This window comes from Terrapene carolina, unplaced genomic scaffold, assembly GCF_002925995.2.
Source record: "Terrapene carolina triunguis isolate 2854851 unplaced genomic scaffold, T_m_triunguis-2.0 Scaffold212, whole genome shotgun sequence".
NCBI lineage: Eukaryota > Metazoa > Chordata > Testudines > Emydidae > Terrapene > Terrapene triunguis.
This window is the reverse complement of record NW_020664563.1, coordinates 3209315-3232884: the sequence shown is the minus strand read 5'-3', so window position 1 is coordinate 3232884 and position 23570 is coordinate 3209315. Positions and strand designations below refer to the sequence as shown.

At 42.7% G+C, this 23570-nt stretch overlaps 1 protein-coding gene across 3 annotated transcripts in view; it reads left to right on the top strand.

Annotated features, from left to right (window-relative positions):
- The first annotated feature begins 740 nt into the window (after positions 1 to 740).
- The window catches only part of LOC112107419 (metastasis-associated protein MTA1), a 160933-nt gene continuing 138103 nt past the window's right edge, over positions 741 to 23570 (top strand). For all 3 annotated transcript variants that reach the window (XM_026656152.1, XM_026656150.1, XM_026656151.1), the window contains exon 1: positions 741 to 815. In XM_026656152.1, the coding sequence (XP_026511937.1) occupies positions 788 to 815 (28 nt within the window). In that variant the 5' untranslated portion in view covers positions 741 to 787. The remainder of the gene's footprint in view (positions 816 to 23570) is intronic.

Sequence of the window (23570 nt, the reverse complement as noted above, 5' to 3'; positions counted from 1 at the left end):
CTTAGTGCTTAGTATCACCACCATATTGTTGCTACTGCAACCCTTGCCCTCTTCAGGGATCTGTTGGGTGCCTCTCCTCATTGCCAACTCTGTGCTCCCTCACTCAGGGGTTCCCTTTCCCCAGCTGCCCAGAATTGCTGCCTCCCTCAGGAGGAAAGTCCCCACACAGCGGCAGGGACTTGTTCTTGCTTTAACTCTGAACCCTACTCACTATCTGCTGCAGGGTGTGGAGGTGTGATTTGACAGACAGCAGTGGATGGTAGCTGGTGCCCTTTGAGTGGATGAGTAGACCTAAGGCTGCCACTATGGCCTCTCCTCCTTTGCCCCATTCTCCTGCCTCCCTACCCCATCCCCTACATTGCCTCCTTTCCCATCCCCCAATTCCCTCTGATATCCCACTCTGCCCCCCACCCGCTCACAGCCCCCCTGCTGCCCCTTCCCCTCCACTCCCTCTCCCGCCTCTGGCTCCCACATACTCCCACTTTCCTCCTACCTTCTGCCCCCGCCCTCCCAATTCTGCCCACTATCTCCCGCAGCTCTAATCTTCCCCCCACTCCTCACATTGTCCCTCTCGGCTCTAATCGGCCCCCTGTCCGCACAGTCCCCCCGGCTCTGATCTGCCCCTTCCCCGCACCGCCTCAGTCCAGCCGCCCGCTCCCCGGCCGGCGCGGCCCCTTTAATTCCCTCGCTCCCCTCCCCCTCCCGGCCGCTCCAGCCTCCATTTTCCAGCGGATCCGGCACCTGGAGGCAGCGGCGGCGGGAGCGGCCCAGACCCCCCAGCCCGGGCATGGCTGCCAACATGTACCGGGTCGGAGGTAAGCCCCCCCTCCCCGGGGGCCCGAGTCTTCCCCCCCGCCGGCCGCTCCTCCCCGTGGGCTAGCGGCGCGTCACGGCCCCCCCACCCCGCCGGGATCTGGGGCAGCCCGGGCAGGGGGCAGGGGGCTGGCGGGGAGAGGGTTGCGGGGGGACGACAGAGTTGGGGGCTGGCAGGGGACGGGTGCGGTGGGGCCAGGAGGCTGTAGGGGTGGGAGTAGAATAAGGGGTGGATGTGGGGCGGGGCTGGGTGGGTTTGGGGGTTGTAGGGCTGGGGGCAGAGTTGGGGGCTGGCAGGGGATGGGTGCTGTGGGGCCGGGGGGATTGTAGGGGTGGGAGTAGAATGTAGGATGGGGCTGGGGTGGGGGCAGAATTGGGGCTAGAAATGGGGGGGGTGGAGTTGGGGGGCTGGCAGAGGATGGGTGCTCTGGGGCCGGGGATTGTAGGGGTGGGGGTAGAATTTGGGGCTGGGGTTAAGGGGACTGTGGGGGCTGGATATGTTTGGTGATTGTAGGATGGAGGCTGGCATGGGATGGGCGCTCTGGGGTGGGAAGGGGGTTGTAGGGATGAGGTGGGGAGGGTTAGTGTGTGTGGAGTTGGGGGAGGGAGTGTGTGGGTGGGGTTTGGGGCTCTGGTGCTGGTAGAGGATGAGTGTCATGGGGCTGAGAGGCTATTAGGGCTGGGGAGTTGAAAGGGGAAGGTTGACAGGGTATGTGTGGGATGAGGGCTTGGGAGGGGGTGGGGTTGGATGGGTGCAGTGCTGGGGGTTGTGGAACTAGGGAGATGTATGGGGGCAGAGTTGGGGGTGGGGGAGTGTGGAGCAGAGTTGTGGGCTGAGAGTTGGGGATGGGCTTTCAGAGTAGGGTTGTGGGTTGATAGGGATGTAGGAGTGAAGAGGTGCTTGTGTGGCTTTGCGTGGGCTGAGGTGGAGGACCAGGAGAGGCTTTCTCAGTAGTTCGTACAGTGTGGGTGGGGTGCTATGGGAGCATGGAGTATGGATGTTTGTGGAAATAGTTCTGCTGGTTTCTGTCTTCTCTCTCCCCACCATTGTTTTATGGTGGCTTTTGCTTGACTCCTACCTCTTCCCTTCTAGGCATCCTGCTCAGAGTCCCACACTTCTGTCTGACTGTCCCATGTTTCTTTCATGTGAGGAGAAAGAAGAGGATACAGGAGTATGGGGTTGAATTATAGGGAATTTAAACTTTGAAAGGGTGGCCTGGTGTGGATGGTTTCCTGGATGCCAGCTGTGCTGTGGAGCTTTCTTATTCCTGGGAGTGAGGAGGGGAGGAATAGTGCAAGGGAGTTCTGTTCTGAATCAGCCCCCTGCATCTAAGAATACCCCATTTCCTTTGGCATCCAGAGACCATTATGGTGCTATCAATTCCAGGAAAAATGGATTAATGAAGAAGATATGGCAGGAATGACAGGCAAAGCAGAGAGTGGCAGGAGACCAAGTCCTAGTCCTGGCTTCCAATTATTGTCCTTTTTGCTAATCTCTCTCCACTCACCTTGGCCTAGCTCAGGGGTCGGCAACCTTTCAGAAGTGGGGTGCTGAGTCTTCATTTATTCACTCTAATTTAAGGTTCCGCATGCCAGTAATACATTTTAACGTTTTTAGAAGGTCTCTTTCTATAAGTCTATAATATATAACTAAACTATTGTTGTATGTAAAGAAAATAAGGTTTTTAAAATGTTTAAGAAGTTTCATTTAAAATTAAATTAAAATGCAGAGCCCCCCCGGACCGGTGGCCAGGACCTGGGCAGTGTGAGTGCCACTGAAAATCAGCTCGCATGCCGCCTTCGGCACGTGTGCGGCCGGTTGCCTACCCCTGGCCTAGCTTTTATATTCCCTTGCTTTTGTCTCCTCATTAGGTGCCTCTTACTTTGTCACATCTACCCATGCCTCTGATTGTATTTGGCTTGGTGAGGAGATATGATGTGGCTCCCATCTGTCCTAACTTTGCCTCTTTGGCTTCAGAGAATGCTGAGCATAACTGCTATGGATTGGGTTTATTGAGGGCAGGATTCTGAAGGAGATAAATTGTAGGGGTTTGTGTCTCTTGGTTCCTGTTGTGATTTATAAAACTGATTATTTCACAGGGATTGACCATTTGTTTGGCATTTAATTCAGTCTCACAGGTCTTGCTGGAATCTCATCTCTGGAGCATTGAATGCCAGGAACCCTGTTCTGTGGGTCATATTGTTTAGGGAAAGGCTATTAGACAAAGTTATCACTCTCCATTATTTTACATATGGATGTGGCCTTGACTTGACACACATTACAAGCCCTATGTAGATGATCCAGCAGTCTCTAGATGACTATTACTATTAGAAGACATTAGTTCAGTCTGAGCTAATGAAAGAGGTTGTGTTGGTTGTATCACCTTGAAAGGAGAGAACCTCCCATTTCAAAATTGGCTATGTGTGCACATCTGGAAAGGGCCATCTTCAATACGTTTCTGGTTCCCTGATGAATACTTGTTTTTGGTCATCCAGGCGTATTGTCAGGAGTTACTTTAGCATCCATCGGAATTACTCCTGGGGGAATTCTGCGCCACTGCGTGCATGCAGAATTCATGTGCCACACAGAATTTTTTCCCCTGCAGAAAATACATTCTGCCGGAAAGGTGCTGCAGTTGTGTCTTTCACTCACTGGGAATTGCTGTGGCACCAGAACAGAGCTGCCGCTCTTGGGTGGGAGCAGCCCCAGCTCAGATAGGGAAGCGAAAGAGGCTACCTTTCTCACAGTGCCTAGCCCATGGGGCCAGGTCAGCAGGAACGGGATATGGGGTGGACGGATGTACAGTGTGGGGCACATGGGGCTTCTGGGGGGATCACAGATGATGTGGGGGGGAATAGATGGTTGCAGGCTGAATGGGAGTGGGGGTGCAGGGCCACATGGGGATAGGAGGAGGGGAGTACATGGGTGGCTGAGTGGGGGTGCAAGGACAGATGGGGGTGAGCGAGTGCAGGGACACATGGGACAAGTGTACCTGACTGAATGAGAGGCTAGGGGTCAGCCAGGGTCTGCATGGTGGAGGCTCCCTAACAATTCCTACTCACCTCCCAAAAAAACCCTGTTCCATACTTCTCCAACCCACACCCAAAACTCTCCCAAGTTCACACCCAGGCTCCTTCCCAGTAATGACTTCCCTCTCCCTCAGCTCCTCCATTACCCCTGACTCATCCGAGCCTTTGCGCTGCTTCTGAAGGGTGCAGTAAATAAATTTCTGTATTGTAGTTTAAATGAATTATTACTCAGAGTTGTGTATTAATATGCCTAGTAAGGAATCTGTTTGTCAAAAAACATTTCCTGAATCTTTTTTGTTGTCTGTATTGTTACAGACATAGTTGCTGACAGGTATTTTGAAATAAATTACCAAAATAATTGAAACTTGCATGATTATATTATTTTGACAAATAAAATATGCAGAATTTTAAAGTGTGCAGAATTTTTAATTTTTTGGTGCAGAGTTCCCCCATGTGTAGGGAATGATGACCCTGGTATATTGACTCAAGATCCAATGGCTGCCATAATCATAATGGGTGTGTACTAGATAGTTTTTGTCTCAATAGACATAGATAGCAATACTTTCTAAACTTATTTTGATGTTGGGATTGGCAGAAGTCATAGTGAAGATTTCTTTATTATGGTGAAGATTTCTTGTCATAAACTTGTGCAAACTGTTGTCAGGGCTCACCTTTGCTGCAGTAGATGCGTGGAACCTATTTTATTTCTGTCCTGGGAAACTAACAGCATTTTCTAATATAGACTACAATGCACCTAGTGGACCTCTCTGTCTTTGTAGGACACTTTAGCTATCTTTTACCCTCTAATGTTGACACAGTAGTTTCTAAATATCATCTTCCTTAAAACCATCCTCGCAGTCACCAGGGTGTATAGATGACCTGCAGCAGATGAAATGTAAAGTAAAGATGACAGAGCATGAGGAGCAGACATTAAGCACTGAGTTTGACTGATCATCCTTAAAGAACTGTTAGAAATCATGTGCCTTGAATATAATAGAAGTGAAGAAGAAAAGCTTTACCATAGCATCTATGAAAGCCCAAACAACCTGAAATCTTCTGGGTAGTAGACAGCATGGTGAATGTGGTCTGCTTTTGTTTGGAAGCAGTCAAATGTTTGACAAGATTTATTAGGTTTACAGTGACTGGCTGCCTGTATAATGGCAGATCCTTCTGGATTTCCTGTTTCTGCAAATGTAGTTGGACAAATGTGACACCTAAAGATAGTGGGGAGCTTTGGGCTGTGACCTACAGCTTGGATTTATGTCCCTGCTGGCTAGTGAAGTCATGAGGTGGATAAGTTTTATGTTCACTGTTATCTGAGTGCTAACTCTTCCACTCAGGAGGGCAATGTATCAGAACAGTTATGTGCATGTTCAAGAAGCCACCTCTTGATACTGACAGTCCTGCTAACGATAGTCCTGTCTATAACATCTTCTTGGAGAAACTTAATGGAAAGGTTCTTGCCTTATCTGGAGTTTTAAGAGTTACCCTTTGATTTAGGTGTTAGGCCTGGATATAGAATAGAGCAGAGCTAGTTTTGTGAGTCTATCATACTGTCTTACAAAAGAAAAAAAGCCACATCAGTCTTTACAATAAAAATATTGTTAATGCATCACTAGGGACCAGGAGTTGACTTTTTTTTTTGTTTTCCCCTATGTGATATACCTCCTGTAGAATCTGTGGAACTCTCCAGGATTTTCTTCTTATGGCCCCTATCATTATAGTGTCTGATCGCCTTTCCCATATTAGTGAATTTATCCTCATGACACCTTAATGATATAGGCAAGTAATATCCACTCTCTTTCAGATGGGGGAACTGAGACACACAGATTAAGGAAGTTTGTGCCAGAGCTAAGGATTGAATGCAGATCTTGGGAGTCCCAGTCCAGTACCTTATTCTGTCACACTTTCTATTTAGTGTGTATGTGAAGTTGATAGAGGAGATGGTGAGAGTGCAGTGTTATCAATATAACACTCAGCTCTGTATCATATCTCTTTCCTCAGACCCAAGTGGTGTGGTGTCTGCTTTCCCAGCATTTAGCTGAAGTTGAGTCTTGGTTGAAGCTGAACTGAGCTAGAGCAGAGGAAATGTTGGGTTGAAGGAGTGAAATAATCAGCAGAGATGGTGAGAGTGAGGTCTGCTTCCTGGACTGTGAGGGTAGGCTTGCCATTTGCCAACAAGCTTTGCAGTTTAGTGGTCCTATTCAATTCATGGCTGCTTCTGGATTATCAGGGCTCAGCCGTAGCTAAGTGTGGGGTTTTTCATCATCTCCTTGCAACTTTTTCTTTATGTGGAGCTTTCCACAGTGTTCTAGGATTTTGTCCTCTCCAGTCTGGACTACTGCAATGTGCTTTAGTTTTAGGCCACACCTGAAGACTTCTAGAAACTTCTGCTGGTTCCAGATATGTTGCCATCTTAGTTAGAGGTGTTTTTTGGATTGGCCATGTTAGTACAATTGTGTCAGTACGCTCCAGAGACTTTAAATATCTTCCTGTATACAACTCAAAATATTAATTTTTTGAACCCTTTATGGTTTGGTCCTGATTACTCTGTCCTGTTACACTATCATGAGAGTTGAGATCACCTAGGAAGCAATTTACTGATAGCTCCAGATTTGTGTGTGAATGGAGCTGGGTGCAGAGCATTCAAGGTGGGGCATTTTAAATCTAGACTTCACTTTTTTTGTTCTACAGAGCCTGAGTTACTGGCCTTCAAAATATGTTGCAAAACCTCTTGATTCAAGCTTTTTGTGTGTGTGTTGGGGAGGGGAGGTGTAAGGTAGCTAGGGTTTTTTTTGTTTGTTTTTTTGTTTTTTTTTAATGGCGTAGGTGACACGTCTAAAAAGTTGTCTGGAACTGACATTGCAAATATTATAACTTGTTCATCTGCCTGGAGGTGTCACAAATAGGGTTTATGCAGTTACAGCTATCCACAGAAGGGGACACCATCAACTTAGTAACTTATTTCTGAAAATGTTGGACCTATTACTGATGATAGTATCACATAAGATTATTATAAGTTATCTAACCTCTTTCAGTTTTCTTTCACCAGTTTGATTAGTTGTGTACACTTGGCAGCACTTTGAGTCCAGTCAATTCCATTAGCAGTAAGAACATAAGAATGGCCATATTGGGTCAGACCAGTGGATATCTAGCTAGTGCCAGATGCCTCAGAGGGAATTAACAGGGCAGAGCAATGTATTGAGTGATGTATCCCCTGTTGCCAGTCTCTGCTTCTGGCAGTCAGAGGTTTAGGTACTCCTAGAATATGGGGTTGCATCCCTGATCATCTTGGCTAATAGCCATTGATGGACCTATCCTCTATGAAACGCTCTAATTCTTTTTCAAACACAGTTATAGTTTTGGCATTCACAACGTCCCCTGGCAATGAGTTCCACAGATTGACTGTGTGTTGTGTGAAGAAGTACTTCTGTATGTTTGTTTTAAATTAATTTCAGGTGACCCTCTGGGTTTTGTTTAATGTTAAGGAGTAAATAATAGTTCCCTATTGACTTTCTCCATACCATTCATGATTTTTATAGACCTCTATCAAATCCCTCCTAAGTCACCTCTTTTCTAAGATGAACAGTCCCAGTCTTTTAAATCTGTCCTCCTATAGAAGCTGTTCCATATGCCTAATCATTTTTGTTGCCCTTTTCTATATGTTTTCCAGTTCTAATGTATCTTTTTTTTGAGATGGGGCAACCAGAACTTCAAGCAATAGGTGTGGCTGTACCATCAATTTATATAGTGGCATTGATATTTCATCTTAATAGCTATCCCTTTCCTAATGGCTCATAACATTTTGTTAGATTTTTTTGACTGCTGCTGCACATTGAGCAGATGTTTTCAGAGAACTATCCACAATGATTTCAAGATCTTTCTTGAGTGGTAACAGTTAATTTAGACCACATCATTTTGTATGTATAATCTGAATTATGTTTTCCAATGTGCTTTACTTTGCATTTATCAACATGGAATTTCATCTGCCATCTGGTTGCCCAGGCACCTAGTTTTATAAGATCCCTTTGAAACTCTGCGCAGTCAGCTTTGGGCTCTACTAAATTACTCAAGATAGTTTTGTCTGCAAACTTTGCCACCTTACTGTTTACCTCTTTTTCCAGTTCATTTATGAATATGTTGAACAGCACTAGTCCCAGTACAGAACCTCGGGGGAACCTGTTATATTTCTCTCCATAGTGAAAACTGACAATTTCTTACCCCTTTGTTTCCTGTCTTTTAACCAAATACTGGTCCATGAGAGGACCTTCCCTCTTATCCCATTACAGCTTACTTTTCTTAAGAGCCATTGGTGAGGGACTTTTTCAAAGACTTTCTGAAAGTCCAAGTACACTGGATCACCCTTCTTCACATGTTTGTTGACATCCTCAAAGAATTCTAATAGCGTGAGGTGTGATTTCTGTGTACTAAAGCTTTGTTGACTCTGCCCCAACATATTGTGTTCATTTATGTATCTGATAATTCTGTTCTTAGTTTCAACCAATTTTTTTGATACTGAAGTTAGGCTTATTGGACTGTAATTGCCAGGATTGCCTCTGGATCCTTTTTAAAAAAAATTGGTGTTATGTTAGCTATCCTCCAGGCATCAGGTACTAAGGCTGATTTGAGTGATAGGTCCCATACCACAGCTGGTAGTTCTGTGGTTTCATATTTGAGTTCCTTCAGAACTCTTGGGTGAATACCATCTTGTACTGGTTACTTATTACTGTTTGTTTAGTCAGTTTGTTCCAAAAACCTCCTCAACTGACACCTTAATGTGGGACAGTTCCTTAGATTTGTCACCTAAAAGGAGATTCCCACCTGAATAATTCTTTCAGATCCTCTGCAGTGAAGACCAGTGCAAATAATTTGTTTAGCTTTTCTGCAATGGCCTTGTCTTCCTTGAGTGCTCCTTTTAGCATCTTGGTCTTTCATAGTTTCACAGCTTGTAGGCCTGTTTTGTATATCGAAAAGGGTGAGAGAAAAACACTTAATTACCCTGGGTTTACAATTTTTATTATAGTACCTGATAAAACTTCTAAGGCTTTGTCTACACTAGCACTTTTGCTGGTAAAACTTATGTAGGTCAGGGGTGTGGGAAAAAAAACACACTCTGACCGACATAAGTTTCCCCGACAAAAGTGCTGGTGTAGACAGCACTACGTCAGGAGAGGTTCTCCTGTTGACATAGCTAATGATGCTCATTGGTTTTTTTTTTTTTTTTTAATTATGCTGGTAGGAGAGCAGCTGTGCCGCTGTAAGGTCCGTAGTGTAGATGTAGCCTAAGTCTCTCCTATTTTTTAAATTGACTAGATATTAAGTTGAGCATCCCCCTTTGTAAGGTTGCCTAAGCATTTTCATTCTAATTGGTCCTTTTCAGTTTTGTACATTTGTCATTCTTTTTTCAGCCAGAAATTTTCCATTTGTGTCCTCTTACAAAGTGGGGTGTGTGTGTAAGAGTGTAATTTCAAAACAGATTTTAAGATGGCAAAAGTAGAGTAAAATACATTTACAATTATTAATCAAAAGTAAAATAAAGCATATTTTAAACACTTCAGTAGTTTAGGGTAGAAACTTGAAATTTGGTATTGTGTATTCCTGGGTTGGATTTCAGCCTTTTTTTTGTAAAATAGTGTAGTGTCTGCTTTTATTTGCAGAGATATAATAATCTTTTGACAATAATGTGATTGTGATGTCATAAAGTTAAAATTAGTTAACCAAAGTGTCAAATGGGGGAGGGGGTTTGATACATTGGATTCTCACTATCTTATTCCTCTAACTTGCAAACTTGATTCTTAAAAAATTCAGTCTTTTCTGTTTTTCTAGTGAAGTTTTAATAAGAGTCTTGAGTATCATGAGGTCTTGTAGTACTAAGGCTCCATTACTTTACAAAATTAACTACAGTAGATCTTGAATACCATGAAGTATTTTTGAAACATCATTGCTTTTTAAAAACTTTGTTTTCTTACTAATTTTTTTAATCCATAATTGGACTGTCCATCATTATAGTAGAACCTCCTTAATTCTTATTAATGATCAAACAATTAGGAAAATTGCATGAGAAGTTTCTTTTACTGAAAAAAGCATTTCAGTATTAAAGTCCCTTTTTAAAGTAATTTTGGTTACTCTAATTAAAGTTTCATACTTTAAAATCGTGCTTAGATGAGTGATTTCCGATAGTAGATAGCAAGTTTCTCTTGCTGGAAGTAGAAACAAAGCTTTTTCACAAATATCCAGTAGTTGTGATAGAAGCTAATGATAAATGGCAGGATGCTATTGATTGGTGTTGAGAATTAAAATCTGAGCACATGTAAGCCTTGAATATTTCTAATAAGCCTTTGCTCATCTACTTCTTTTAGTAACATCATAATTTTGAGGTAAAGCCTAAGTTGGACTTAACATGAAGAAAAAGTGTTGCTCACCCTTTCTCAAAAGCTACAAGAAATGTCTTTCTCTTTTTTCAGGAGAATTTTTAGAGTATTCTAGGATCATTCAAGATGCATTTTTTTTTACTCTTTTTTTTTTCTTTATGGAAATTTAAAATACAACCTGCAAAGAAACTCGCCCACTGTTCTGTGTTTATATATGCTTTCCTAGTTGCAAAAGTTAAAGTTGCAACTTTCACCCACTCATAAACTTCTCAAACTAGACCTAGTCCCAGTTGGTTGAAAATATTCCTCTATTCAGAGCTTTTGAATCTTGCCACATATCACTTTTTTGACTTTCATCTTGGGCAGATCTTTTCTAACACAGGGACTTTGCGAGACCCCCCCCAGCAGCCTGTTGGCTGTTAGACTGAGCAGTCATATGTGAAACAGACTATGGAAACCACATGATCAAAAAATTCAATCCTGCAATGTCAAAATAAGTCTCTTACAGAGCCTGGGGCATCTTCAGGGCACTGAGCAAAAGTATGTACCTGACTATTTTGGGGGTATGTCTACACTTTGTCTATAGCTGTGCCAGCACAGCACCATAGTGTAGATGGAGGCTGTACTGACAGAAAGGGTTTTTCTGTTGGTATAAGAACACCACCTCTTTAAAGATAGCTATGTTGATGAAAACCCTCTTCTGTCAAAATAGCTATATCTACCCTGAAAAGTTATGTCAGCATAGCTGCGTTAATTGCTGCATGGTATTTTCATACCCCTGGCTGATGTAGCTATGCTGATAAAACTTTTCAGTGCAGACTGTAGGCCTTGTTGGAACCCTAGGCATGGCTAAGAGGGTGAACCAAAGTAGGCCTTGTCAGAATAGTAACATCTAGGTATCAACTAACCAAGTAAGCACTTCCTGACTGGAGAGGATGGTACAAGATTACACTGACCCCCTACTAAAGATAAGGTGGGGATGACAGGATAATGGATGAGGATGTTTTGTTTGAACTAGCAGGTACAAGGTGTAAGGATGGTAACAATATCTGAAGTGTAATAGGTAACATGTTTGTTTCAATGTATGAAAAGCAGAAATCATAGGAGGGGCAACTTTGTATTGGCCTATAAGACAGCATTCTGTTCCGTTGATTACGCTGATACAGGTACACTAACATGTATGCCTGGAACAAGGTAACTGTTGAGGCAGGGCACTAGGACTGTGTCTTGTTGATAATAAACCTGGTCGACCACCTTGGTCATCGAACCGAGCCTGTGGTCTGTCTTTATAAGTGACGTTGAGGTCAGCTGAATCAGCAAATTGCACTCTCTCCTGGTGTAGCTAGCATCTGAGCTCCACGAACAGCATAGGAGCAATGCACCAGCACACCCAATAGCATTAACAGTGGTGAGCTGACTGCTCTGAGGGTCACAACCTGAGATGGCAGAAAACTCGAAGCTAGAAAATCCCCACAAACAACATAGGAGCAATACACCAGCACACCGAATAGCACTAACATGGGTAGAAGTTTGAGCTCTCTCATGGCAAAGTAATTTACTTTGTGTGCACTTCCCTGGATGTCATCAGGCACTTCAGTTTAGCAGAGAAGCTGGAACAGAGGGTCCAGTCTCCTATACTCTTTGGCCTTGTCTTCACTATGAAAAAGAATGTGTCCTTATCTTGAGTTAAATAACAGGCGGTAAAAGCCAAGTGAAGGTAAGGCAGTTTGTAATTGACACATAATTTAACAGTCTGCAGTAAATGCAAGGCTTCTCCATAGTCTTTAACTCAATCTGATACGTTGTGTGAAAACTACAAACTGCCTTCTCTTCACTTAAGACATTAGTTAATTTGAGATGAGACACCTTTTTTTCCTAGCAAAGACCCCCTTTTGGTGCTTTAATATGGTATTGAATAACCTCAGGGGCTCTCCTTTTGTGGCCTTTGGAAAAAAAACTTTCAGGAATTTAAAACCATTTTCTTAATGGCCATCTAAGCTAGCCAAAGGGTGCTGCATTTTAGGCTCTTTAGAAAGGAAGCCCATGGTCAGAAAGGAATTCTTCTTTGTCCTTAACAGCTGGTCCACCGTAAAAAAGGGAAAACTTGATAAGAATAGCAAGGGTCACAAAAAAGCAGGAACTCAACTCACTTTTCTGGCAATAAGGATATTTGCCTTTGAGGCTGAGGTAGGTGAAGAGGGAACCTAGGAAAGGTGGTTGTCCAAATGGTTTCAAAATGGCTGTTGTAAATCCTAGATATATTACTGGAAACAGCACATTCTCAAGAGAGCAAAGCTTAGCAGAAGGATTTTATGTCTGCTTCCAAAAAGAAGTTAAGTATATCAGTCCTCTTGTTGCCAGACAGTAATGAAGTATTAATGGAAAAGCCCCAGCAAGCCTAAGAGATGAATTAAATAAGCCCCCAAAGTCTTGATGAAAGACCAAGGCACACTAAGAAGCTCTGTTGTGGCACAACATGACTTGGTTCTAAAACCTGATTATGATGGCATCATATTCACCTTTGCATCTTCTCCTCTGAGATACTAGATGGATATTTCCTGGGTAACTTGGACATTGAGGGGAGGTCATTGAAAAGGATAGTTTTCCATCATAATACCTCTTGTTTTCAAGAAAAACTTTTCAGTTTGACAAATACACGAGCATATGGTACAAACTGAATACCTGGTATAAAACAAAGGACATAATAACCCAATCTGCCAATATACCTGATATATTAGGTTTCCTACAGAGTGATGTTAGTGAGCCTGAAGTTAAATGCCTTATACAAACATGCTTCAGCTGTCTCTAGGCCACTGGGAGTGGAGTAACAGGGACTGATTTCCTGACCACACCATATAAATGATTTTTAAGAGGAAAAGTGCTTCTTAATTCTCCAGGTAGTGCCCTGGAAGCTTAATTTTGTTTTTAATGTCCTCATAGAGTCCTCTTTCAAAACCCTACTAACACTCAGTGTCTCTATCTTACCTTCAAGTTAGAATTCCTAGTAGCAATTACACCATTTCACAGCTAAGAGCCTTACTTATGGAATCTCACTAATATAGCTGTCTACCATTCAGAGTGGACCAGTGTTAAACCGCTATTTTTCATGAGTATGGAGAGGACATGCTTGGTTCCTTTTTGCCCCTGCCTGGTGCACCCAATGGGGGAAAGAAATGAGATTGACTGGATGGAAGAAGGGCATTTGGAGCACTGCTAGGATAGGAAAAGGTTTTTGCAAAAGTACACAGATCTGCTTGTTCTCTATTATCTGGTAGTCAAAAGTGGGTGGGGGAAACCATTCAAATTCCTCCAGTGCTACATTGTTAAAGCTGTGTATTAAAATGCTTATAAATTCAAAGCTATTAAACCTACTGGAAAAACTATGGTCCAGATTACTCTCTCTTTTTGCAGCAGAAAATTCTTATGTTTCCAAGGAAGAGATTTGAAAGGTGGCTGTGGGCTTCTGTTCATACATTTTCTAGACATTGTATATCTAGTTTATAAGTCTTTGCTGAATGCTACCTTTACGAGGGAGGTACGGATTGCAACAATCCCACTTAAGACAAAATAAAGTTGGTTCTTTCCCCCCCGCCGCTGTGTACTCCTTTTGAGTAAGGGCTTGGCTACACTTGTGAGTTATAGCGCATTAAAGGAGCCCCAGGCGCAGTAGCTCAATGTCTGTCCACACTGGCAAGGCACGTAGAGCACTCTGACTCCACGGCTAGAGCGCTCCTCGTATTCCACCTCGGCAAGTAGAATAATGTTTGTGCCCCCGCTGGAGCGCCCCAGCGTCAGTGTGAATGAGGTGTTGCATTACTGCGCTCTGATCAGCCTCTGGAAATGTCCCATAATCCCCTTAAGTGAAGTGGCCACTCTTGTCATTGTTTTGGATATGCCCTTTGAAAGCTCCATTTGACAGCTGGCATGCTTATCTGCTCCGAGACGAAGCAACCATTACTGTGGAATGCTGTGTGTGATGAGAGGTGGGGAGGAGGGTCTGTTGCTGTCTGAACCTAAAAGACAGCATGCTGACATGCTCTCAGCCCCCCAAAAACCCACTCTCTCTCCCTCCACATACACACTCCCAGTCACACTCCACCCCACCTCCCTCATTTGAAAAGCACGTTGCAGTCACTTGCATGCTGCGATAGCTACCACAATGCACTGCTCTCTGTGGCCGTTGCAAGAGTTGCTAATGTGGGCACGTCAGTGCGCTTGTAGCTGTCAGTGTGGACAGATTGCAGCGCTTTCCCTACTGCGCTCTATGAAGGCTGGTTTAACACAAAGCACTCTACATCTGCATGTGTAGCCATGCCCCTAGTTTCGGGAGTGGTGAACTAGGCCATTGCTGGGCAGATTTAAAACTCTCTCCTTGTTTTTCTTCTCTCAGTGGCCAGATTAATCAGGCCATCTCTCCCTAGATGTCAATTCTCCTCATTCTGAAGAAAGTGGAATGGGGATGTAGGATTAATATTTCAGAATTTAGATGCACAATCTTAGATTAGTTAAGGGGAGAAGCTAGACTGATAGAGGCCTCTCCCTGGTTATTGATGGACTTATTGGAAATAGTGAACCTACCTACTGAGAGAAGAAATTGCTCTTTCAGGAACCAACCATGCATGCATAAATATGTTGACTTTAACTCTGTCCTCATGTTTCAAAGATGTTCATGTCTTAGCAAATTTCTACTCAATCTTCCTCCACACACCTCTTCTGGAAACCTGGCCTCCTCAAATGCATGGGTCCTTCACTCATGCACATACATACTCAAAATTTTTTTGTCTGATTTAACTTTTTTTCCCCTCTGGGTGTCTCTCTCATAGTAGGTGTCATCATGTGGGTTTACGCTATTGTAATTGCAAATAGAATTTGGCCTAAAATGAGGAACAGCTCCGCCACACTCTTGCCATATTTAGTGTGCATAGGGAGCCACTGCTCGTGCAGTACATAGTCTCTAACTGGGTGTTCTCTGCGTGTGTGTGATTATGTTTATAAAGACTGTATTTTAGGGTATTTGTATAAAGGAAGAGCCAAAACTAGGGGTATTCCTGTAGTCCATGACATTACTTGACTTGTGAAGATTTCTGTTTGCAAACTTAACTTTCTTTTAAAGTAATGGAGGTTTTAGGGGGTGGAGGTATATTGAATTTATTGTATATAATTATATACACTCATCCTAGTTTTATAAGTTTGAGATACATCCTATACTTAAAATGGGGACTACTGCTAGAACTGCTATTATTGCAGAACCAAAACTTATTCTAACTTTGTGTGCATGCATGCACACAGAAGTACTTGGCATCTAGATATCATGGTAATGTTGCCTTACCTGGCTTCTAGCAAGCAGGGTGTTGGCTTCCTGTACGCTTATGTAAGGTCTAAAGGTTGAAGGCCCTTTGGACTCTTGCAAGAAGTATAAGAAACTAAAAATGCCAATTCATTAATTAGAAGGAAAGGTATTTGTGAAAGTGTTGCATGTGCTGCATTTTATGTAAAATGGCTGCTGTTTCTCTTATAACTGATTGTCTACCCATGAAATTATACCTGAATTATTCTGTGTGGACACACACATTCTGGAGTAAGGCTATTCTACACTAAAAACGTAGATGCAAATTACACTGGCATAAAGCTGCTGCAGTTAGTATATCGCTTGTGCGTGTGCATGCTCATTAGGAGTGCTTGTGGCAGTGCACCATGGGTAGGTATCAGTGTGCAACCTGCCATCATCCAGCACACTGTCTTTTTTTGGGAAGTTTTGACAGTGCAAGGTGGGGCAGAAATGAGTCAGGAAGGGGTGACTGGGAGCAAGGGTTCAACTTCCCAGAGTGCAGCTGTTTACATCCCATAATGTCACCTATATCCCAAAATTTCTGAGCCTTTTTTAAAAAAATCCCACAAACCTGCTCAGTCCTCCTCGCTGTTCACCATCTCTGACAGAGAGCCAGTGGGGATGGACTTCTAGTCTCCACGATCTCTGGGCAGTGAAGTTCATAATTTTGACCAGAACAGTCTGTGTCGAGCTTTGTGGTACAATGGCGGAAGGACTGTTAGGGTTGACATAAGTATGTTCACTCATGTTGCGTTGGCCTCAGTACGTTGACCTTGGCTCAACACCCCTTGGGGAAGTCGTCTTACTGCATCGCTGTAATGGGGCACTTACATTGGTGGGAGACAAATTTAGGTGTAGACACATGCACGACTAAGTCAATGCAAGATGTCTCACATTGATCTAACTTTGTAACGTAGACCAGGGCCTCAGAATGTCCACACACACAGTTAAGCCCTTATGTATGCTAAAACCTGGAGGTAGAAAACAGAGATTTCTTCCAGCAGCTTATAGGTGGTCTCTGGATTGTGAAGTTTCAGAACTCCAAGTGGAGTCTCTGTAAACTAACACAGTGGAGTGTGGGATGTTAGTCATTGGCAGAGCTGCTACAATTTATGCAGCAGTAATACCTTGCTGTGATTGAGTAGCAGCAACCCATACTGCAGCTAATATATCAGATGGAGCAGACTGCTCTAGTAATAGGGAATTTGTTAATGACCCAGAGGCATTCCCTGAGATGTTTGAATGACTGTCAGAAGACCACTGATGATTCTCAGCCCAGTGGGTTCTTAGGTGGGAATGTTAGGTAGTTTATCAGTCCTTGGACTAGGCTATACCAAGTGATTATGAACATCTTAAATTTGGATTCTGGGTGGATTTGTGCTCAGTGAGGAGGACAGTCACTGCCAATTCAGATCTGAGAAGTTGCAGTCTTTTGCCTCAGACAATAGCATGGAAGCCTGGTGGTCCCTATAACCATTGAGAGCAAGTTTCTGGATCTCAACAAAGTGGTGAAGTTGGTGGTTGGGGAGTAACTCTGGTTCATTTTGCCAGCTCTAAGTAACTGCTGTGTTCACACCAGGTGATTAGTCATAGGAGTTGTGCTCTGTCTCACAAGCCATGGAACCTTTTATAAGCATTACACTGTTAGAAGTTGTGTGCATCAATTGCCAATTATTACATTCCAATCTTGGGTTAAAGTCCCTTTCCTCCATCATCTAACCATCCTAGGTTTTTCTTTCCATCTGATATAGTGGTCACTGAGCCAGCTCACTCTGTTTACAGTGTTTGTATTCATCCTAAAACTTAAATACTCTGAACCCTCAAAACATTAGTTTTAGTGTTGGTCTTAGATGTCTTTTTAATGTGCTTAGTCACAGTAAAATAGGAAGACTGGTCCAGGTCTCAGAGACTTCATGCAACAACTCAAGGTCCAGAAGACTACATCTGGCAGAGGGAATTTGAGCTAAAGTGTTTTTTTATCAGGTTTGTTGGCCTCATGGCGGCAGCAGCAGGCATGTGGCACACATTTGACAACATCAGTGGAACCTGAGGTATCTGGTGATTAGTCGTACTACTTGTACAGTACCTGGTACTCATGGACCTCGTCATTTGTGAGGTATTCATATACTACATACACTAATGAAAATATCTTCAACAGTCCTGTGAGGTAGGAAAATATTACACCTCTACCTCAATATAATGCTGTCCTCGGGAGCCAAAAAATCTTACCGCGTTATAGGTGAAACCGCGTTATATTGAACTTGCTTTGATTCACCGGAGTGCGCAGCCCCGCCCCCCCGCAGCACTGCTTTACCGCGTTATATCCGAATTCATGTTATATTGGGTAGCATTACATCGAGGTAGAGGTGTATTTAATTCCCATCTTTACAGCTGGATATCAGTCATAGAGACTTGTCCAAGGTACCACACAAAGTCTGGCAGCACTGGAACTGAACCCAGGTGTCAGGAGTCATATTCCTGGGACTTACCCACAAACCCATCTGTGTGTGGCATGAGGCTATCTTTGGTTGCGAAGCCAGTTCCATGGCAATCCAGGGATAATCCACAGTTGGAAAAAGACTTTTAAATTTGTCCAGTACAGTCATAGTAGGCACACTTAGTGTTCTTGTTTTTCAGTCCTCAACATCCTTTAGAGAGGAAAAACCCATAAGCTTTGTGTGAATGTTCTGGAAATAAAATGTGACTCTGAATACTCTTTAAGACCTTCAGAGCACTTCTGGTCCTAGCTAAGGCAGACACTTAAGTATCTGCACTTCATATACAAGCAAAGAGTAATAGAATTGCACCATTTTGTTAGGGGAGCCCTATGGGGTGGGACCTGGCAGTATCCCACAGGACATTTCTTTTCTTGTCGTGTAGGCAGAAAACATAACCTGAGTTGGACTGTTAGGATGCCATATCTTTTACAACCCTTATGAAAATTCTTTGGTTTAGAAGATGGTCAAGCCAACCTTTTTTGAGCTGGGCATTCTGGAGATAGGTTCATTCATAATGTCTGGGTATTAGTATTATTTTATAACACCCCCGAGATGTGCTAGGTAGTTCACAGAAGACTTTGTAAATAGTGGTCCTGGCCTGAAATGTTTCTAATCTAAAATCCTGAAGTGACTGAAAGTGATGGTGAGGCAGTAGGGAGAGAGGGACAAGGGTTGCAGCAGTTGGCCCACATGAATATTAGGCAACTTAGTGGTTCTGTGTTGTGTGCGTGTATATAGGTAAGTCAATAACTGTGGCAATTGTAGAAATGTTTTCTGTGGACACTGAGCTTACTGGCATTCTGCATACAGCACTAATAGACTACCTACTCTGTCAGGGATAATTACTCTATCCCCTAGAGAAAAAAAGGGAAATTGATATATGCCTTTCCACAGTTACCTTCTGGCTACAAAAGTCTTGATCCAGCTTGTGGCCCAGATGTCAAAGTGAACAAACGTTTTCTGTGTTCAGTTTTGTAAATGCAACTCACAATTAGCATCTTAAGTTCCTCCTTGGGAAGGAGGGTGTTTTCTCTTGCCTTTTCATTGTTGACAATAGATTCCTGGTTAGGATTCAGGGGCAGAGTGTGGGTAGTGAAGAGGAAAATCACACAGAAATCCCCAGCTGTGGTCTGATTGTTTTACCTCGGGGCTGCTATAAAGGTGGAGGGATGTAGGTCCAGCTTACTTATTTTGAAAATTGTTATCCACAGATACTATAGTCAATGGAATATCTAGCAGAGATACCGCTAATTGCATTATGTATGCCTGTTAATTGGGTAGAAGAGGTGCTTTCCAGAGAGAGACTTTTTACAGTAGACCTCTAACTAAAATGGAAACTAGACTTCAGTCATCTGGTTACAAATTGCTGTACAAATCAGCCTGTAATATGCTTCATGCTTACTTTTATAGAATATATTATAAATAATGGAAACTAGAATAACTGCAGAGAAATGTGAGAGGGAGGAGGTTTTGAGAAGATGACTGAGATGTTTAAGTTAACTAGTAATGTGGCAGTTGGATATTGATTAACATCAGAAGAAAATGAGAACTTGAAAATTATTAAGATAATGTGGGCCTTTTATGTCTTGACGATAGACTAAATGACCCGTTGAGCCAATGTCAAGATGTTCTCTGCACCATCTTTTGTTGATTTCATTTCTAGTGGTCTTTTTAGAGTTCTGACATCCATGAACTAATGGCTGGCCCACCTTACACAGTATCCATAAAGAGAAGGTGGTGTTACATCCAGCACCCCAAATTTTTATCAAAGACGGTCATTGATTTTTCACCCCAATCAGTCTATCAGCCTGCCTTATTGTTACCAGAGAAGATCAGGCTGTAGTGCTTATATACTGATATAAGTATCTGTAATTGTTTAGTACAATTTATCTCAGCAGTTAACCCAATCTCTCTCCCAAAAGATTTTAGTTATTGGGCAGACTGCATTATATGGACCAGACATTTATATATACTGGTATTAGACAGAATTCCAGAGTCTTGGGTGCTTAACTGAAACACTCGTCCTTCTGTGGTCTCTAGACTGCAGTGTTCCAGTCCTAAGTATTCTATATATAGGCTCAGCACCCAGTATCTGAGTAACTTCCACTAGTGCATTAAGTGACCTGATAACAGCTGCCACGTGGTGTTTGTTCTTTCATCCTCCCTCAGGGGGTAAGGTGTGGGCAGTGGAGTGTTTTTTGTTTTAATTTTTTTAATATATATGTGACGTTGTGCAGTCTACATGGTTTTATAAAAATATAATAATAAGTCAATATAATGTAACTGGGATAGATTTAGAGAAAATACGGTAATAAGTGATATAATGTAACTGGGATATGCTTCATGCAAAAGGTCTCTTGTAAGGTATCATTACAAAGTGCATAATCTACTGAGTATGATCATCTAATTTGTATAAATGTACCACTCTTGTATCTAAAACTAGAAATATAAAATGTAACTCTGAGGGCCTATTGTAATTATGTAAAGTGTGGGCCATTAATGATGGTTTGGAATCTTGATGACTCCCATTGTCTGCAGATGGCTGTTTACCTGTGAGTCTCCCTGTATATGTGTGTGCTGGCAAGTGAGTAATGAAGTCTTGCAGTGACATGTGATCATGTCACCTGAACTGGAATCCATCTTTAACCTGGTGCTTTTCCAGTGAGGGGGGGGTGGAAACCCAGAGAGACAAAGGGTTCCCGCCTTATGCAAAAGATATATAAAGGGGTGGAACAGAAGAGGGAAGGGGAGGAGCCATCATGGAGAATCCCCTAGATAACACCTAAGCTGGAACAAAAGCTGTACCAGGGGAAAGAATTGTGCCCAGGCCTGGAAGGTGTCCAGTCTGAGAAAAACTTACTGAAGCATCTCTGAGGGTGAGATTATCTGTATTTAGTTTGATTAGGCATAGATTTGCGCATTTTATTTTATTTTGCTTGTGACTTACTTTGTTCTGTCTGTTACTACTTGGAACCACTTAAATCCTACTGTCTGTATTTAATAAAATCACTTTTTTTATTTAGTAATTTACTCAGAGTATGTATTAATACCTGGGGGAGCAAACAACTGTGCATATCTCTCTATCTGTGTTATAGAGGGCGAACAATTTATGAGTTTGCCCTGCATAAGCTTTATGCAGGGTAAAACGGATTTATCTGGGTTTAGACCCCATTGGGAGTTGGGCATCTGAGTGCTAAAGACAAGCACACTCCTGTGAGCTGTTTTTGGGTAAACTTGTAGCTTTGGGACAAGTAATTCAGACCCTGGGTCTGTGTTGAAGTGGACTGGAGTGTCTAATTCAGCAAGACGGGGTGCTGGAGTCCTGAGCTGGCAGGGAAAACAGAAGCAGGGGTAGTCTTGGCACATCGGGTGGCAGCTCCCAAGGGGGTTTCTGTGATCCAACCCGTCACAATGTGTGTGTGTACACACACACACACACACACACACACACACACACACCCCTCTCCATTTGCTGCAATGTTTACCCTTACTGTAGAAAGCTACGTTGTGCCTGAGGAGGGAAGTTATCAATCAGTCCTAATCAGTCATTAGGTACTCGTTTTGGTAACCTAAGCCCAGGTCATTGAACACCTTGAAGACTGAATCCTTGAACTCTGACACACAATTCTGTGAGAAGCCAGTGTAGAGAGTGGAGGATGGGTTTGATGTGTATGAATCTGAGGAACTGTTGCAGATTGAGGTGTCATTAGAGGAGGTTGTGATGTTGCACTCCATATGTTTTATGAAAATATGCTTATGAATGTGAAAATGTAACTGGAATATGTTTTATGCAAATATCTCTTGTAAGGTATCATAACAAAGATTATAACCTACTGAATATATTCATAACATACATATATTTGTATGTATGTATCATTCTTGTGTCTGAAGCTAGAAATATGAAGTATAATTCGGGTGTCCTATTGTAATTGTGCAAAGTGTGGGCCATTAATGGTGGCTTAGAATCTTGATGGCTCCCATTGTCTAGGACAATTAGTTGTGAATGGGTTTATTTACCTGCAGGCCTTCCTGTGTACACGTGGGCCAGCCTGTGGGTAATGAAGAATGAGGTCTCACAGGACATGTGACCATGTCACATGATACTGGAATCCATCTTAAATCTGGTACTTTTCCATTTAGAAGGTGGGGTGGGGACCTAGAGAGAGACAAGATTCTGGCCTTGTGCCAAAGCTATAAAAGGGGGTGGAACAGAACCAAGGGAGGCCAGTCATGAGAGAGCCCTTGTTTTCCACCTAAGATGTCTGCTGGAACTAACAAGGACTGTACCGGGGAAAGGATTGGGCCCAGACTAGGAAGGAGTCTAGTCTGTGAAAGAAGCTTATTAGAAAATTTCTGAGGGTGATTTTTTTTTTTTTTTTTTTTTTTTTAACCTTTTATTGTTTTTTTAATGTATTAGGCTTAGACTTGGATGTTTTTTGCTTTATTTTGCTTGGTGACTTACTTTGTTCTGTCATCACTTGCAACCACTTAAATCATACTTTTTATACTTAAACAATAAACAAATGTGATTTTATTAAGCCAGAGTAAGTGATTAATACCTGGGTGAGCAAACAGCTGTGCCTATCTCTGACAGTGTTATAGAGGGCGGACAATTTATGAGTTTACCCTGTATAAGTTTTATTCATAGTAAAACGGATTTATTTGGGATTTGGATCCCATTGGGAACTGGGTGTCTGAGTTCTGGAGATAGGTGACCTGCTGAGCAGTTTTTGGTTAAAGACTGCAGCTTTGCGTTCATGGACCAGATCTGGGTCTGTGCTGCAGTAGGCTAATGTGTCTGGCTCAACAAGGCAGGGTTCTGGAAGTCCCAAGCTGGCAGGGACTCAGAGGTAACTTCAGCACATCAGGTGATAGTCCCAAGGGGGTCTCTGTGACCGAACCCGTCACAGAGATTTCGGAATAAATGGATAAACTCAACAGTAATAAGTCACCAAGACTGTAGTTTGTAACCTACCATTTAAATCAGATTCTATACCAAATGACTGGAAGATAGCTAATGTGACACCAATTTTTAAAAAGGGCTCTAAAGGTGATCCCAACCATAACAGACTGGTAAGTCTGACTTCAGTACTGGGCAAACTGGTTGAAACTATAGTAAAGAACAAAATTGTGAGACACATAAATGAACATAATTTGTTGGGGAAGAGTCAACATGGTTTTTGTAAAGGGAAATCATGCCTCATCAGTCTACTAGAATTCTTTGAGGTGGTCAACAAGCATGTGGACAAGAGGGATTCAGTGGTTATAGTATACTTAGATTTTCAGAAAGCTTTTGACAGGGTCCTTCACCAAAAGCTCTTAAGCAAAGTAAGCTGTCATGGGATCAAGAGGGGAGGTCCTCTCATGGATCAGTAACTAGTTAGAAGATAGGAAACAAAGAGTAGGAATAAATGGTCAGTTTTCAGAAGGGAGAGCGGTAAATAGTAGTGTCCCCCGGGGGGTCTGTACTGGGACCAGTCATATTCAACATATTCATAAATGATCTGGAAAAAGGGGTAAACAGTGAGG